Source organism: Phodopus roborovskii, unplaced genomic scaffold (assembly GCF_943737965.1).
Source record: "Phodopus roborovskii unplaced genomic scaffold, PHOROB, whole genome shotgun sequence".
Classification (NCBI taxonomy): Eukaryota; Metazoa; Chordata; class Mammalia; order Rodentia; family Cricetidae; genus Phodopus; species Phodopus roborovskii.
In genome coordinates, this window is record NW_026126407.1 from 44,849,934 (window position 1) to 44,865,527 (window position 15,594).

General features: G+C 40.9%; 1 protein-coding gene across 3 annotated transcripts in view; it reads left to right on the forward strand.

Moving 5' to 3' along the window:
• Positions 1-455: 455 nt before the first annotated feature.
• Positions 456-15,594, forward strand: part of Ranbp17 (RAN binding protein 17) — a 289,784-nt gene continuing 274,645 nt past the window's right edge. For all 3 annotated transcript variants that reach the window (XR_007834268.1, XM_051180973.1, XM_051180974.1), the window contains exons 1-2: positions 456-601; positions 12,538-12,684. Coding sequence is in view for 2 of the 3 variants with exons in the window: in XM_051180973.1 (XP_051036930.1) it covers positions 584-601; positions 12,538-12,684 (165 nt within the window). In the remaining variant the exon portion in view is untranslated. The remainder of the gene's footprint in view (positions 602-12,537; positions 12,685-15,594) is intronic.

Below are 15,594 nucleotides of genomic sequence, written 5' to 3' on the forward strand. Positions count from 1 at the left end.
AATGGCAGATTTAAGAGTTAGCCAAAGAAAGCCGTGACACACACACACACACACACACACACACACACACACACACACACACACACACACACGGGTGCTCTCCAGCTTCGAATGGCAGATTTGTTAGCCAAAGAAAGCCGTGACACACACACACACACACACACACACACACACACACACACACACACACGCCAGTACTCAGGACGCAGGAAGATGAAGATGACGATAAGTTCGAGGCCAGCCTGGTTCACATAGTTGCGGGCCAGGCAGGTAAGACAGTGTCTTCAAAAAAATCGGCTGCTGTGGCGGACAGTTGGGTCGTGGTGGTGGGTTAAAGGGCAGAGGTCAGAGGCTCACACCTGAGGAGGTAGCGGTTGCAACAGGAGCGCACCGGCGGTTGGGCGTAGGCGCCCTGAGGACACGCCCCCTCCGCCCCGCCCACTCCCGCTCCCGGCTCCAAGCGGAGCGCGCCGACGACAGGGAACGAGCAGCGTGGGGATCCCGCGGCGGTCGGGCTCGCGCGGCGCCCTCGCTCCCCCTCCCCTCGGCCCTAGGGCCGCGCGGCCCGCGCCGCTCCGGGAAGATGGCGCTGCATTTCCAGGTCAGTGCGGCCGGGCTGCGAGCCTGGAGCGCCGGCGGCGGGCGGTGGGGGTCCCAAGGTCCCGAACACAAGCCCCTTTGGCCCGGAAACGGTGTGGCGGCGGGCGCAGAAGAGCGGGCTATGCTCGGCCGCCGGAGTCCGCCCTCGTTGGCGCGCCTGCAGCGGCGTCCGGGCAGGTGGGAAGCCGGGATGGAGGGGCCACCACCCGCCCCTCACTCCCAGCCCACGGCCGGAGCCCTCCCGGGGAGTGTGAGCTCGGAGGCCCGGGTGGCGGCAGCGCGGGAGCGCGGCAGCGCGGCTAGAGGACTGTCATTGGCCGGAGACGGGCGGGCGGGTCGGGGCGCGGCGCGGCCGGGAGCGCGCAGCCTCATTGGAGGAGCCTCCGGGCAGGGCGCGGGCTGCGCTGGAGGGATGCGGCGCCTTCTGCCTGACGGCTCCCTCTGGCTTTCTGCGGGTATTCGCCCCCCAGATGTATACTGAGCCTCCCCACTCTGCCCATACAGTGGCGGAACGTTCTGGGGATGCAGGGCGACATCAGCTACCACCCTTGTCCTTTTAGAGCGAGCGGCAATTACTGCACACGTGAAAACTGTTATGGTAGAATTAGTCACAGGATATCGCGGGAGCACAGAAAGCCAAGCGGGCTCCACTTGTTACTTGTTTCCTACTGCTGGTACACACGCCTCTCAGCAAACTCCTGCCTTTTACTCTCAGGAACGTGGGAATTGTAGGAACTGTGGATGTTCAGGTAAAGAGGAAGGGAATACTACAGAGGCCGAAAGGCGGTGTGGACAAAGCAAAGAATTGTGAAAGACCTTTACAAACTGGGCAAGCCTGTTCCTGGATCCTAAGATTGATTTGAAAAGAAAGAGCACAGGGGAGGTTGTTTATGGCAGATGACCTTAGAGAAGTAGGCAAAGTCTTAACTTGGTGACAGTGTGCCTGAATGTTACATTCCCTTTATACACTTACTTGGATCCTCTGATCACACGAACTTACTGCTTTATTACTTCTAAAGGGGTATTTTCAACCAGGAAGTAGACCCACACTTTATGCTTTAACTTCCCCCTTTGTTGTTTGTTTGTTTAAGCGTCCCCAGGTCAGAATTATCCCAGGTCAGAATTATGTATTTATTATCACTTGAGTAAATATGCCTGGTAGGGAATTTTTACAGGGAGAACTTTCTGTGAACCGTAGATAATCAGATGTACATAGTGCAGGTATGTCTTGAGTAAATTAGAAAGTATGGAAGAACTTGGGGACTTCTTTGGACTTGGAAAAGATGGTGCTTGGTAAATTGCCAAGTCCTGCGAGTCTTCTTCATAAAGAAGTTCAATATTAAAAAAAAAAAAAATGCCCAAACTGGTCATATCATTCCCAGAAATATACATAAAGTGACATTTTTAAGGGCATTGCTTCAGTGTTTTTTTTTTTTTTTCATACTTTTTAGTTATGTGGTTCATTGACATAAATGTCCACGGGGCAAGTGTGGACTGGCCAGCCGAGCTGTGCTTTTCTTCTTGAATCCTTGCCCTGGCTTCCAGGAAGGCAACAATCCTAGAGTTGGTTCCGTCACAAGTGTCCTAGTTAGGAGCCAGCGAGTTAGGGTATACTGTGTCTCCAAAGAAGAAATGGGTCTGGGTTGTCTTTGAGGAGGAGGTCCAAGTGGAGAATTGCAAAGAGCAAAGACAGACTTGGGAATAGGTAGCCTTACAGTGATATTGGAGAAAGCTTGGTGGATTTTGCTCTCCGAATGGTTCTGGAATCAGAGACTGTTAGCTGTTCTTTTTAATCTCCATTGAGGCTGGATGTTCTGGATGTGACTGAGAAGTAAACAATGTTAGTGTGATGAAGAGTGATTTGGAAAAGTAGTTGTTAGTCTGAAGTATGGCAGCCACTGGATTACTTTCCATTTCTATCTTAACACACGCTTGTTTAAGATATTTTCCTGTTGTTTCAATAATGAGACTTAGAAAAGCTTTGATTACTCAATAAGTGAATATCAGATTCCAAAACTTGTGCCCACTCCATTGGGCCAGGAGCGCACCCTCCCCCCACACTACTTTCTACTCATTCTTAAGCAGCCTCTGGAGAAATCTAGGACATTGGAGGCCACATTAGAAAGATTTTTACTTAGTTGGTCCAATGTTTTGAGTATTAGTGGAATCTTTACAGAGAAGCAGTTGGTAGAACTTGGTGAGTGTAAGTAACTCTTGCCACCAACAGCAAATTCAGAGATTACCCACAGCTACCCAAATTCTGACAGTTACCAGTAGAGATCACTGAGTTTGTCAAAAGCTATCAAATTCATAATTGTGATTCACTATAGGGAAATAATGCAGAGGTTAATCTATGAAGGTTCTAAAGTACATCTTCTTTTGTCCTCAGGACAGAATGTTCTTCTGGCATCCATATTGTGTGTACTACTGGAAGATGGGAAGGCTCACCTACTCTTTAGTACTTATTGAGGCTTCATTACTTAAACATGACTGATCTTTTCTAGTTCAGTTGATAACCTGTGACCCAAAATCATCACCCTAAACTAAAACCCCGAACCTGTGACTACCAGATATGGTTGGTGCTTGTCCTAAAAAAAATAACTCCTATCAGCTATGACATAGGTTATCTAACAGAAATTGAGGGCAAAAGCCAGACTTCTTTTTGGGCAAGACGTCTGTCTTAGGGTTTCTATTGCTGTGAAGAAACAGCATGACTGTGGTAGTTCTTATAAAAGAAAAACATTTAATTGGGGTGTCTTACATTTTCAGAGGTTTAGTCCATTATCATCATGGTGTGACATGGTGGTGTTCAGGTATACAGAGTGCTGGAGAAGTAGCTGAGTGTTCTACATCTTGGCTTGTAGGCAACAGAAGTGATCTGTGATATTGGGTGGTATCTTGAGCATATATGATACCTCAGAGCCCACCTCCACAATGACACATTTCTTTCAACGAGACCACACCTACTCCAATAAGGCCACCCCTCCTAATAATGCTACTCCCTTTGGAGAGTATTTTCTTTCAAACCACCATACTCTACTCTCTGGATGCTTTCAAAGGTTTGTAGCCATATCATAATGCAAAAATATATATAGTGCAACTTTAGAAGTTCCATAGTCTATTACAGTCTCAACAATGTTTAAAAGACCAAAGTTCAAAGTCTCTTCTGAGATACATACAGTCTCTTAACTGTAGTTCCCTATAAAATAAAAATCAAAAAACAAATCGCATACTTCCAACATATAATGACACAGGATATACATTACTGTTCTAAAATGTAGGGAAGGAGTATAGTGAGGAAATACTGGACCAGAGCAATACTGAAAACCAGCTGGGCAAACTCCAGACTCTGCATGTCCTATGTCAAAATGCTGTAGCTTTTCAGCTTTGTTGACTGCAATACACTTCCCTCTTTTGGGCTAGTTTCACCCAGGGAGTAGTTCTCTTCAGCAGGTATCCCATGGCTCTGGCATCTCTAACATGTTTGGGTTTCCAAGACAATCCAGGCTTCAGCTTCACACAGTAGCCTCTCCAGGCCTCCATTCAGGGATACTCCTGACACATTCCTGGCCTCAGTGGCTTTCCTTAGTCACAGAGGGAAAGTCCATAATGCCTTTTGTCTATCCTTGACTCTAAAGCCAGAACTATATGGCTGAGGCTGCCAAGTTCTGCTGCTTGCTGGGGCTGGAATATGGCCCCCTTGTTCAATTACATCTTCACTAGCTTTCTGTTTTAGGTAATGTCCTTCACTGCCTAAGCTTGGCTGTTCTGGAATTTGTAGACCAGGCTGTCCTCAAACTCAGAGATCTGCCAGTGTTTGCCTTCTGAGTGCTGGGATTGAAGACGTGCACCACCACACCCAGTTCTAAGCTTTCCTTTAATTCCTTTTCACAAGGTTGACATTTAGCTAAGTGGGTTCTTGTCCTGACTGATATCACCACTCCCTTTATTCTGTTTCTTAAGCTGTTTTTCTCCTTGAACATAGGATTTAGCTCCATTCCATTTTTGGCTTTCCTTTTCTCCTTAAATTTTACATTTTGTAATTTATCTTGCTCAGTTTGCTCCTTTTTGTTATAAATCCTCATTAGAGCTATTGCTAATAACCACATGATAGAATCTGTACTAGGCTGTTTGAGATTTCCTCTGCCAGTGGAATTAATCCAAAACTTTCCACGTTAGCCTCAGGCAGTCTTATTTCAACAAGGGCAAAAAGCAGCCACTTTCCTCATCAAAATATCATAAGAGTGATCTCTGGTTAAAAGACTAGAATTCTCTGAAACCTCTTGAGCCAGTGTCCAACAGTTTAATTCATTCTTGGCATCCTGTCTTTCATGCTGCCATTAGTATGGCCCATTAAGCAGCCTTTAAAGTGTTCAACTACTTTTCTGATCCACAGTCCCATGGCCCATATTCCTTCTAACAAAAGCATGATCAGGATTATCACAGCAATACTCCAGTCCTTGGTACCAACTTCTGATTTAGTTAGGGGTTCTATTGCTGTAAAGAAACAGCCATGACCATAGCAAACTTTTATAAAGGAAAAATATTTAATTGGGGTGTCTTACATTTTCAGAGGTTTAGTCCATTAGCATCATTGTGTGACATGGTGATGTTCAGGCAGACATGGTGCTGGAGAAGCAGCTGAGTGTGCTACACCTTGGCTTGCAGGCAACAGAAAGTGGTCTGTGATACTGGGTGGTATTTTGAACATGTGAGACCTCAAAGCCCACCTCCACACCTACTCCAACAAGGCCTTACCTCCTAATAGTACCATTCTCTTTGGGGGACATTTTCTTTGAAACCACCACAACCACTTTAAAAAAAAAAAAGTGTTCTCATATATTACATCCCAACTGCAGTTTCCCCTCCATCCTTTCCTCCTAGTCACCTTACCCTCCCCATCCACTCCTCTTCCATTTCCCTTCAGAAGGGGGCAGGCTTCTGAGGGATATCAGCCAAACATGGCGTATCACGTTGTAATAAGACCATGCATGTCTCCTTATGTTAAGGTTGGATGAGGCAACCCAGGTGGAGGAACAGGGTCCCAAAAGCAGTCAAGAGAGTCAAAGAGTCAGAGACAAGCCTGCTCCCACTGTTAGAAGACCCACAACAACTCCAAGCTACACAACCATAACATATATGCAGAGAGCCTAGGTCAATTCCATGATTATTGGTTCTGTCTCTGTAGCCCCCTATGAACCCTGGTTAGTTGATTTTTGTGGTTGTTTTTTTTTTTTTGGTGGAGTCCTTGACCACCTATAATCATTCCTTCCCATCTTCCTCAAGATTTCCTGAACTCTATCTAATGTTTGACTGTGGTTCTCTGCAATTGCTTCCATCAGTTGCTGGATGAAACATCTCTGATGACAAATGTGCTAGGCTCAGATCTACAAATGTAGCAGAATATTATTAGGAATCATTTCATTGACATTTTTTTTTAAGTCCTGTTTGGTTCTATCCTTGGTCTCTGGGTCCTGGCACTTTAGACAGTGTCAGGCATGGGTTCCCTCTTGTGGCCTGGGTCTTAAGCTAGACCACTTGTGCAAGGTCTGTACCACCTTTATCCCAGTACATCTTGCAGGGAGAATAAATTGTAGGTGGAAAGTTTTGTGGTTGGGTTGTTGTCCCAATCTCTCCACTTGAGGCCTTGCCTGCTTACAGAAAATGGCTGGTTCAGGCTCCGTGTCCCTCATTACTAGGAGTCTTAACTAGGGTCACCCTCATAGATTCCTGGGAGTTTCCATTGCACTAGGTTTCTATCTCACCCCCGAAATGCTCCCCAATTGCAAGAGGAACTAAGGAGAGGGAAAGCAGTAGACATCATGAAGCTTGTGAATCTAGGTCCTCACCTGGAACTCCATCATCAGTGGAAAGAGACACTTGAAATAGAAATCTGCTGGAGATATATTTAATTTGGTTTCTGCTGGTTGGGTGTTATTTTTAGTACATGAAGACATATATAAGGGTAGGTTAAAAGTAGGAATTAGCCATTGTTGGCAGGTAAACCATGGCTGAAGAATAAAGGGGGACAGGATGGCAGATGGTGAGGGAGGTGCCTGTTATATATAGACTTGTCATTGGTTCAGTTTTGTCTCTTTACTCTATGACTTTTGTGCATCTTACATGCATGTGCTCTGTCAACTTCAGTTTTTCTGTCTGTGAAATGGGCACACTAAAATTATGTTGTTTGCAGGAGTCTGGTTTTCAGAATTGCCTTAAGATGAGAATACTCTTGTAAACTGTGAGGCACCTGAAGGACTATTTGGATGTTGGAAAAGTACTATAGTTTTGCATTGTGGAAATTTGTCATTCGAGATTCTTAACACATATAGTTGTGTTGTAAATTATCTTAATATGCATTTCTTACTGTATGCTTTTTGCTAGTGACATTACTGTTTGTTTTAGATTTATATTATGGAAATGATGAAGACAAAAAGCAAATCTCAGTGATTTTTTTTTTTTTTTAAATTTTAGTTGTTAATTACTGTCTTAGGTTGTTATTGCTGTGAAGAGACACCATGACCACCTCAACTCTTAAAAAGGGAAACATTTAATTGGGGCTGGCTTATGGTTTAGAGGTTTAGTTCGTTATCATCATGGTGGGAAATGGTGGCATGCAGGCAGTCATGGTGCTGGAAAGATACCTGAGAGTTCTACAATTTGATCAGCAGGCAACAAGAAGTGAACTGAGATACCACGTGATTTGAGCATGTATAAGACCTCAAAGCCCACCTCCACAGTTACACACTTCCTCCCAAAAGGTTATGCCTACTCCAACAAAACCACACCTTCTAATATTGCCACTCCCTATGAGGTTATGGGGGGCAGTTACATTCAAACTACCACAATTTCTCTCTCTCTCTCTCTCTCTCTCTCTCTCTCTCTCTCTCTCTCTCTCTCTCTGTGTGTGTGTCGGTGCGCGCGAGCGCTGTGGCACATGTATATTGGTTAAACTACCTCCTAAGCCATCTTGTGAACATTTTTTTTTTTTTTTGTTCAAGTATAAAATGGATCAATGGCAGCAGAGACAATTTCAACAGAACATTTGGTCCACAAACTGCTAATGAATATACAGTGCAGTGGTGGTTGAATAAAATTTGCAAAGGAATTGAGAGCCCTGAAGTTGAGGAGCAATGTGGCTGACTATCAGAAGTTGACATTGATCTATGGAAAGCAATCATTGAAGCTGATCCTTTTACAACTGTAGATAAGTTGCCAGAAAACTCTGGACCATTCATGGTCTTTCAACATTGGAAGCAAATTGGAAAGGCAGAAAAGCTTGGTAAATGGATTCCTTATGAGCTGATTAAACATTTTGTAGAAAACTGTCTTTTATTCTTTATAACATTGATGAACCATTTCTTGATCAGATTGTGACATGTGACAGAAAAATGGATTAAATATGACAATTGCTGATGACCAGCTCAGCATCCAAAGAACACCCCAGAGACAACTTGCACATAAGAAGGTCGTGATCACAGTTGGGTGGTCTGCTGCTAGTCTGATCCACTGACAACTGAAATTTGGTTAAACCACTAGATCTGAGAAGCATGCTCAACATATCCATGGCATGTGCACCAAATGCTGCAACACACACACAACTGGCATTGGTCAGTGTTCAGAAAGGGTCCACACTGCAGGACAAATCAGGACTGCAATGTGTGCAATCAATGCTTCAGTAGTTGAATTCATTGAGCTTTTAGACTTTTGCCTCATCTACCATGTTCACTTGACCTCTTGCCAACTGACTACCACTTCTTCAAGCACCTTGACAGTGTTTACAATGATAAAACACTTCTGTAACCCACAGGATGTGGAAATTGCTTTCCAAGAATTTGTCTGATGTCAAAGCATGAGTCTAAAGGAGTAAATAAAGTTATTTGTCATTGGCAAAAATATATATTGATTTTTAATGGTTTGTGTTTTGATTAATTATACTTTAAGCCTAGTTATAATTATTTAAAATTCACAATCCAAACCTGCAACTGCTTTTACACCAATGTAATATCCGATTTGTTGTTGAAGAAAGTGCTAGTTCCAAGAGGCCCAGTAATAAGCCTTTGAGAATGCACAACTAACAGAAGGAGGAACAGTTTGTAGGAAACAAGTAATCTCAAAATGAAGGCAGTGCATACTAGTGGCAGTCATGATTCTAGAAGGCAGGAAAGGTATAGAGAAGTAATTGAAAAGAACTTTAGAGTCTATTACAGTGAGATATGTGAGGCTTATCTATTTTTAAAGAGTATTATCAAATTTTATTTTGTTTTCTGGAGCAGAAGCTTTTTTATTGAAATATCATAATCCTTAATAAAATACACGTGTTTAAACTGCAATAGGATAAGTTTTGGTATTTATGTACATCTGTGAATTTGTCATTAAAATATGAAAATAGCCATTGCTCACTTATATTTCCCTGTGTTCTTATGTTCTTTACTGTACTCTTGGCTGCCTTCTCCTCCCCTTCCTCACTCCTTCCTTCCACCCAGCCAAGGAGTCTTTTTTTTTTTTTTTTTTTTTTTTGAGATTCACTGTTCAGTCCCGTCTGACCTGGAATTCATGATGTAGACCAGCTAGCCTGAAGTTCAATGTCTGTTTCTGTGTTTTGAGTGCTGGAATTAAAGGCTGGTATCCCTATGCCTGGCTAGGAAGATCTGTATTTAATTTGGTCAAAATCTACTAGTTACCTTTGGAGGTCTTCCAGGTCCAGTTCTTCTCATTGTTCTTATTATTTGTGTGCTTCTATTGTTGACATTATCTTATAGAAGCTTTAATAATCCAAATGTCAATAAATTGGGACAGGATGCATTTGTGAGCCATTCTCACCATATTCTCAGACATCAGTTTTTAATAACTAAGATGAAAAATTTTCAGTTTGCTATGAAGGATAAAATGACTGTAGATAGGTTCTCTGGAAAACCAGTCAGAAAATTGATTGGTTAGCAATGTCTGGGTAATTCCTTTCTACCAGGCCAAGAATCTTTATATATCTGGAATGGTTTAGCATTTAATATACTAGAATTTTTTTTAAACCATTACAGTAACAGAAAACTTGGTGCCCCCTTCAAATCTTTTGTAAAATTTCAAACTTCTCCTTTAATTTTATTCTATTGTCATTTGTTAATAATTTTAAATATCGGGCCTAGAGAGATGGCTCAGTGGTAAGGAGCACTGGCTACTAATCCAGAGGACTTGGGCTTGATTCTAGCACCCCAAGACAGCTGACAGTGTCTGTATTTCCAGTTCCAGGGGATTGCATGCCCTCTTCTGGAGCCAGTGCATGCATGTAATGCACAGATGTACATGCAAGCAAAACACCTGTATACATAAAAATAAATGTAAATGTAAATAAAAAATATATGTAAAGTAAATCTAAAAATATTTAAAGTAATTTGCAACATCTTTGGAGAAAAAAGGTGATTGGTAATGTTGACTGAACACTGACTATTTACCTGTCTTTCTGTCTTGAAGTTTAGTAAATCAATGTAACAAAGCAAATACTATCCAGACCTTATCACAATCTTTCTTAATAGGCTTACTTAGATACTTAGATATCATTAACTTGACTAATATTAACATATACACATATGCTTTGTTTTAGAGAAGGGGTTTCTCTGTAACAGCCCTAGGTGTCCTGGAACTAGCTCTGTAGACTACCAGGCTGGCCTTGAACTCAAGAGATTCTCCTGCATCTGCTTTCAGAGTGTTGGAATTAAAGTCATGCACCACCACTGCCCAGCTTCATTTATATATTTTTTTAAATATTAGTTTCATAGGTCTTTTGTAACAAATACCACAAGTGGGGTGGCTTAAACTCAAATTTATTCTCAGTTCTGAAGGCTAGAAGACTGAAATAAAGGACAAATAGGGTTAGTTCCTTTGGGAGGCCTTAGCATCTCATTGCTTTTGGCAGCTTTGGCATGTCTTAGTTTTAGATGTGATTTTTTTTTAGTCTTTGCCTGTCTTTCTTTGGCCTTCTCCTCTGTATCTCTCTGCATCTGAAATGGCCCTCTTCCTTTCTCTTTCCAGAAAATTACTCTTTTTTTTTTTTTTTTTAAAGATTGGGGATAATGACCATTAAAAGTATGACCAGCTTCCATGTTCATCAGGATTACCTTTGCAAGGAGTTTTCTGAGGCTGCAAATGATATTTTAGGGAAGTAAACACTAGTACCTACAAGACCATTTGGAGTTTGGGGTTCTGTATCTTACTGTCAGATTTCACAATGCTTTGAGAGTCCCAGGCAAACACTGACATGTGCCCACCTGTATTGGTACACTGACAGAAGGAATGTCCTAGCTTCATGATCAGTCTTTTATATTTGCATACAGTTCTGGGGAAAGTTCTATTATACAGGGAAGGGGGCCAGCATCTCCCACCTGTCAGAGAAGACTTTTATTTGGAAATTTCCTTTGAAGCTCAGGATGGCCTTAAATCCTTAGCCTCCTGAATGCTGGGATTATAGAAATGTACAACCGTGTCCTTCCTTACAAGGATGCCAGTAATTTGGTTTAGAGTTAGATTTAGTGCACACTCCAGATCTAGGGTTTATAAAGACCCTATTTCTAATGACGGTTGTTTTCATAGACTCTGAGGGTTAGGAATTAGACCTGCCTTCTAAGGGTAAAGTTCTTTACAGTGTTTCTATGTGCATACAACTCATCCTCATTTAACTCTAAGTGATGAGTGTAGGACAGTTCTCCTGCCTCCTCCTCGACTGCCGGATTACATGTATGTGCCACTATGCCTGGCAAGGTACTTTAATGAATCAGTTTGAAACTTTAGTTTTGGACTGTATCTGAAAAATCTCCAGTCTTGGCCACTGGGTTGTGGCACAGATGGGGAAGTGAGAAAAGAGAGAAGTGGAAGCAAGGATGGGAACCATGCTGGCTCCTGTGTGGTGTGTGGGCATTTGAGGGTGTGAAGCCTACTGTAACTAAAAGCTGTGTGTACAAACTCAGGCCAAAACCAAACAAAATTGGCATTTTGTTTGGAATAGCCCACTGTGTTCATTTGGCTACCTGTTTTTGAAATCTCTGCCAATATTTTTTGTCAAGTACGTAGTTCAAGTTCCAAGTGAAATAATTTGTTTCAGTAAATGGCTTTAACAAGATTCTTTTAAGCTGAACTCACTTAGTAGTTCATTGTTTCCATGTATTCTGTATCATCAGATGACATTGTATGTGTAAACAGAATGAGGTAGTTTTTGTGCTTATAAGATTAAAAAGCCTAAGCAACAATTAGTTAGAAAGTTGTTAGAAGTATTGTAGGATCAAAAATCATGACCTGAAGCACTATGAGTTCAGAAGGCCCAGATAACTGTCATATATATATATATATATATATACATATATATATATATATATATATATAAATAAAATTATCATTAGTGCTTTTGTTACAGGTGGTAGGATTGGAAACAACAAGAGTATAAATTGAGCTATTGGCAGTTTGTGTGTGGTCATTCTCCTTACCCCGTTTCTAGCTTCGTTGGGCACCTCCTAGCTGTTTATTGGCCACTGTTTAATGTCTTGAAAAGAGTATGTTCATTTTATTTCAAGCCCTTGTAAATGCTGTTTCTTTGCCTACACTACCTTATAGTCTTTTCTTCTTCTGGTTTACCCTTTAGATTTGAGGCATTCTTTGTGTTGGACATTTTAGCCTATATGTTTTTTTTTTTCAGGCACAACTTTGCTAACTCCTTAAGGAGAGAATCTTCCCCATTATATTAAATCACATTACATAATTCAGTTTATAAGTAAGTTATTTGGGAAATAGAAAATACACCTCTCTTGTTACTGTGTCTAAGTGAGTCATTGCTGCTCAATAACTATGTATCAAATGAATGTATATAAGCAGTATTCGTTTATCTCGTATCCTGTGTTTAATAATATTTATTTTTTCATTTAAGTCAAATATCTTTTTTTCCCCCCTCTGAAGGATTTGGCCGAATTGGAAGCATTGTGTACTCAACTCTATGTAGGGACTGATCTCACAGAAAGAATAGAGGCTGAGAAAGCACTCTTGGAATTGATTGACAGCCCAGAATGTCTCAGCAAGTGTCAACTTTTATTAGAACAAGGAACAGTAAGTATGTGATGAGTGATTAACCATGAAAGGCCAGTGATAATTGTCATAGCAGGATTAGTACTGATACTCATAGCATTTCCCACATTTTTTTTTTTTTTTTTTTTTACTGTAATTTTCTTTCAAAGGGGTTAAGCAAGAAAGAACTAGAAAGCCAGGGAAACAAACATAGGAAACAGCCATAAAGCAGAAATAGGAATGTATTAAAATAGTTTCTTGGTTCTGCTTGGCTTGCTTCTATGTCACATATGTGTTTATTTTAGCAGTCCTGGGGAATGAACTAGGGCCTTTTACATGCTAGGCAAGCTTTCTATTGCCAAATTACATCCCCAGCCTTAACAATTATATTTTAGGAATAATAAAAAATCCAATTGTTGTAAGTAGGTAGGTTATGTTAAACTCTAGAAAATCAAAGAGGGCTCACTGCTTCTTCTTCATGCCTTCATTCTAGACACACACACACACACACACACACACACACACACACACACAGACAGAAAGAGAGAGAGAGAGAGAGAGAGAGAGAGAGAGAGAGAGACAACGAGAGAACGAGCTGGAGCCCTGGTTCTAGCTCAGCAGTCAGCACATACTTAAACATTACCAAATACTTTATGTCCTGCTTACTTGACCTATGTACATGAATTAAAGTAGTTCACTGTTTAGTTGGAGAGGTATAGATCTATAAAGAGGTAGGTATGCAGTAATATGGAGAATGTCACAGAAAGAGACTTACGTTTTACAGAAAAGGTGACAGACTTTCCATAAAAGGCTTTGTAGTATTTTAGGCTTTGTGAGCCTAAATGTTTTGTTGGTAAAATTCAAAATATAATCACTAAATGTAGTTTTTATGTATACAGGTTGGCCAATAAATGGGGATTGATTGGAGTTTGAAAGTTGGTGTTTCCTGTTATTAGACTTGATTATAAATGTTCATAGTTCATATATTCATGCAGATTTATAATAAGATAAATTTCTTTCATTAGACACGGTCTTGCTATGTGAGAACGTTGGCTGACCTGGAACTCTCTGTGTAGAGCAGGCTAGCCTTGAATTCACAGTGATCCACCTGGTTTTGCCCTTAAAGTGCTAGTATTAAAGGTGTGCACTGTTATGCTGGCTAAAACTTTACATCTTTGAAAATATCTTCACTAACCTAGATGCTGCCAAACATCATCCCAGTGCTTTGGCGTCTGGTGTGCATCATGTACACTTTTACTTAGAGGGCATATTTGTACTTCTACTAAATCCTCTTGATATTTGCCATTTTGCTTGTCATTGTGTTACAAATTAACAATTTAATTTCCAATTAAATATTTGGTAGAAGGTCCTCAGTTGCACAGCAAAGTGGACTTTCAGATACAGAAGTTTTCATTATACATGTATCAGTATGTAAACATGCTACCGGGACTGTAGTTGGAGATTAGAGTAAGTGTGAGAGTGGAGCTTTCACTGTTTCAGTGTCTCAGTGTAGGAATGTGTGGAGTGGCCTGGCAGTCCTGGTGAATTCACACAGCTTTAATGGTTGCCTGAGTTACTGGAGTGTTCCTCATCCTGCCATCCCCTGTACAAGTGTGTACCCTTCATTTAGGCACTAGGTTAGATTCACTGAGAGAACAAGTTTGTTGTATAAAGTAATTTCTAAAGCCACTTAATAGTGAAAAATAGTGGCTTTGTTTTATCTATAAAATTTCACTTTCAGACCTGAACTTAAAAAAAGAAAAAGAAATTCAATTTAACTCTGACAGGCTATTAGTCTACTTTGTTGGGGCAAGTCAGGGCATCTTGATTTGGCAGAAATCTACACAGTGAGAGATGAGCTCACGAAAGTAAATGAACACTCCTGGTTCATTAAGTTAGAAGAGATTTAGATATTCACTCCAGAATAAATGCTAATATTAAAGTGAATGATATAGGCTTCAGAATTATTATTATTTATAAACCTTGTGAATATGACCAACTAGGCCCCTTTCTGCTTCATGTACAGTTGTCACAAGTATGTGGCAGATTCTACCTAAGGTTTGTATTTAATTAGTGCTTCCTCAGTTCCTTTGAAAGTATCTGGCCTATAGTTCCACAGATTCTCCATAAAAGGTAGCAGTTCTTTAATTGCTTCCCATTCTTCCTTGGCTTCTAGAATAAGTAGATGACAAATGTCAGTAGCATTAATAGCATGAACAAATTATTAAGGAACCCCAACCCATTCATTTAAAGCTAATGATAAACTTTGCAATTGCCTTGCCTTTAAATTGGCTTTTCATGTTGCTTTACATCCTCATCTGAGCATTTGTTCTCACTGAAAGGCTAGTGAAGTTTGCTTTCTCTAAACATAACCAGTTGCTGCAGTAAAACAATGGTGATTAACTCACCATTAGTAAGTAGCTTCCTTTATTTGACTTAAATAATGAACCACTTGTAAACTTTTTGTGTTTGCAGGGTTTCACTATGTATCTCTGGTTGTCCTGGTACTCACTCTATAGACCAGGCTAGCCTTGAACTCACAGAGATCCACCTGCCTCTGCTTCCTGAGTGCGTACACCACCACTACCTGGCTGCCACTTGTAAACTTTGGTTTGTAGCCTCATTTTTTACTACTTTTTAAATAAAGAAACTGCTGCTCTGACGTCTGTTTCAAATTTCAGAAAGACTACTGACTTTAAGTTGGAAATATTTTTATGACTGCTTAGTTTGAAATTGTCGACATATATTCTTTTAGGACACGGTAACTGTAGCATTATTGGAGAAAGCTCACTGATCTGCCACTAATTTAGCACTATGCCTTAAGATTTAGAATTTAAAGTCCAGGTTTTTTCTTCTTTGACATGGTAGATATACACTGATAAAATGAAAAGCATGTCTCATCTTGGCTCCATTTCTGAGACACCCTAGAGACTGGTCTCGTATCACTGAAAT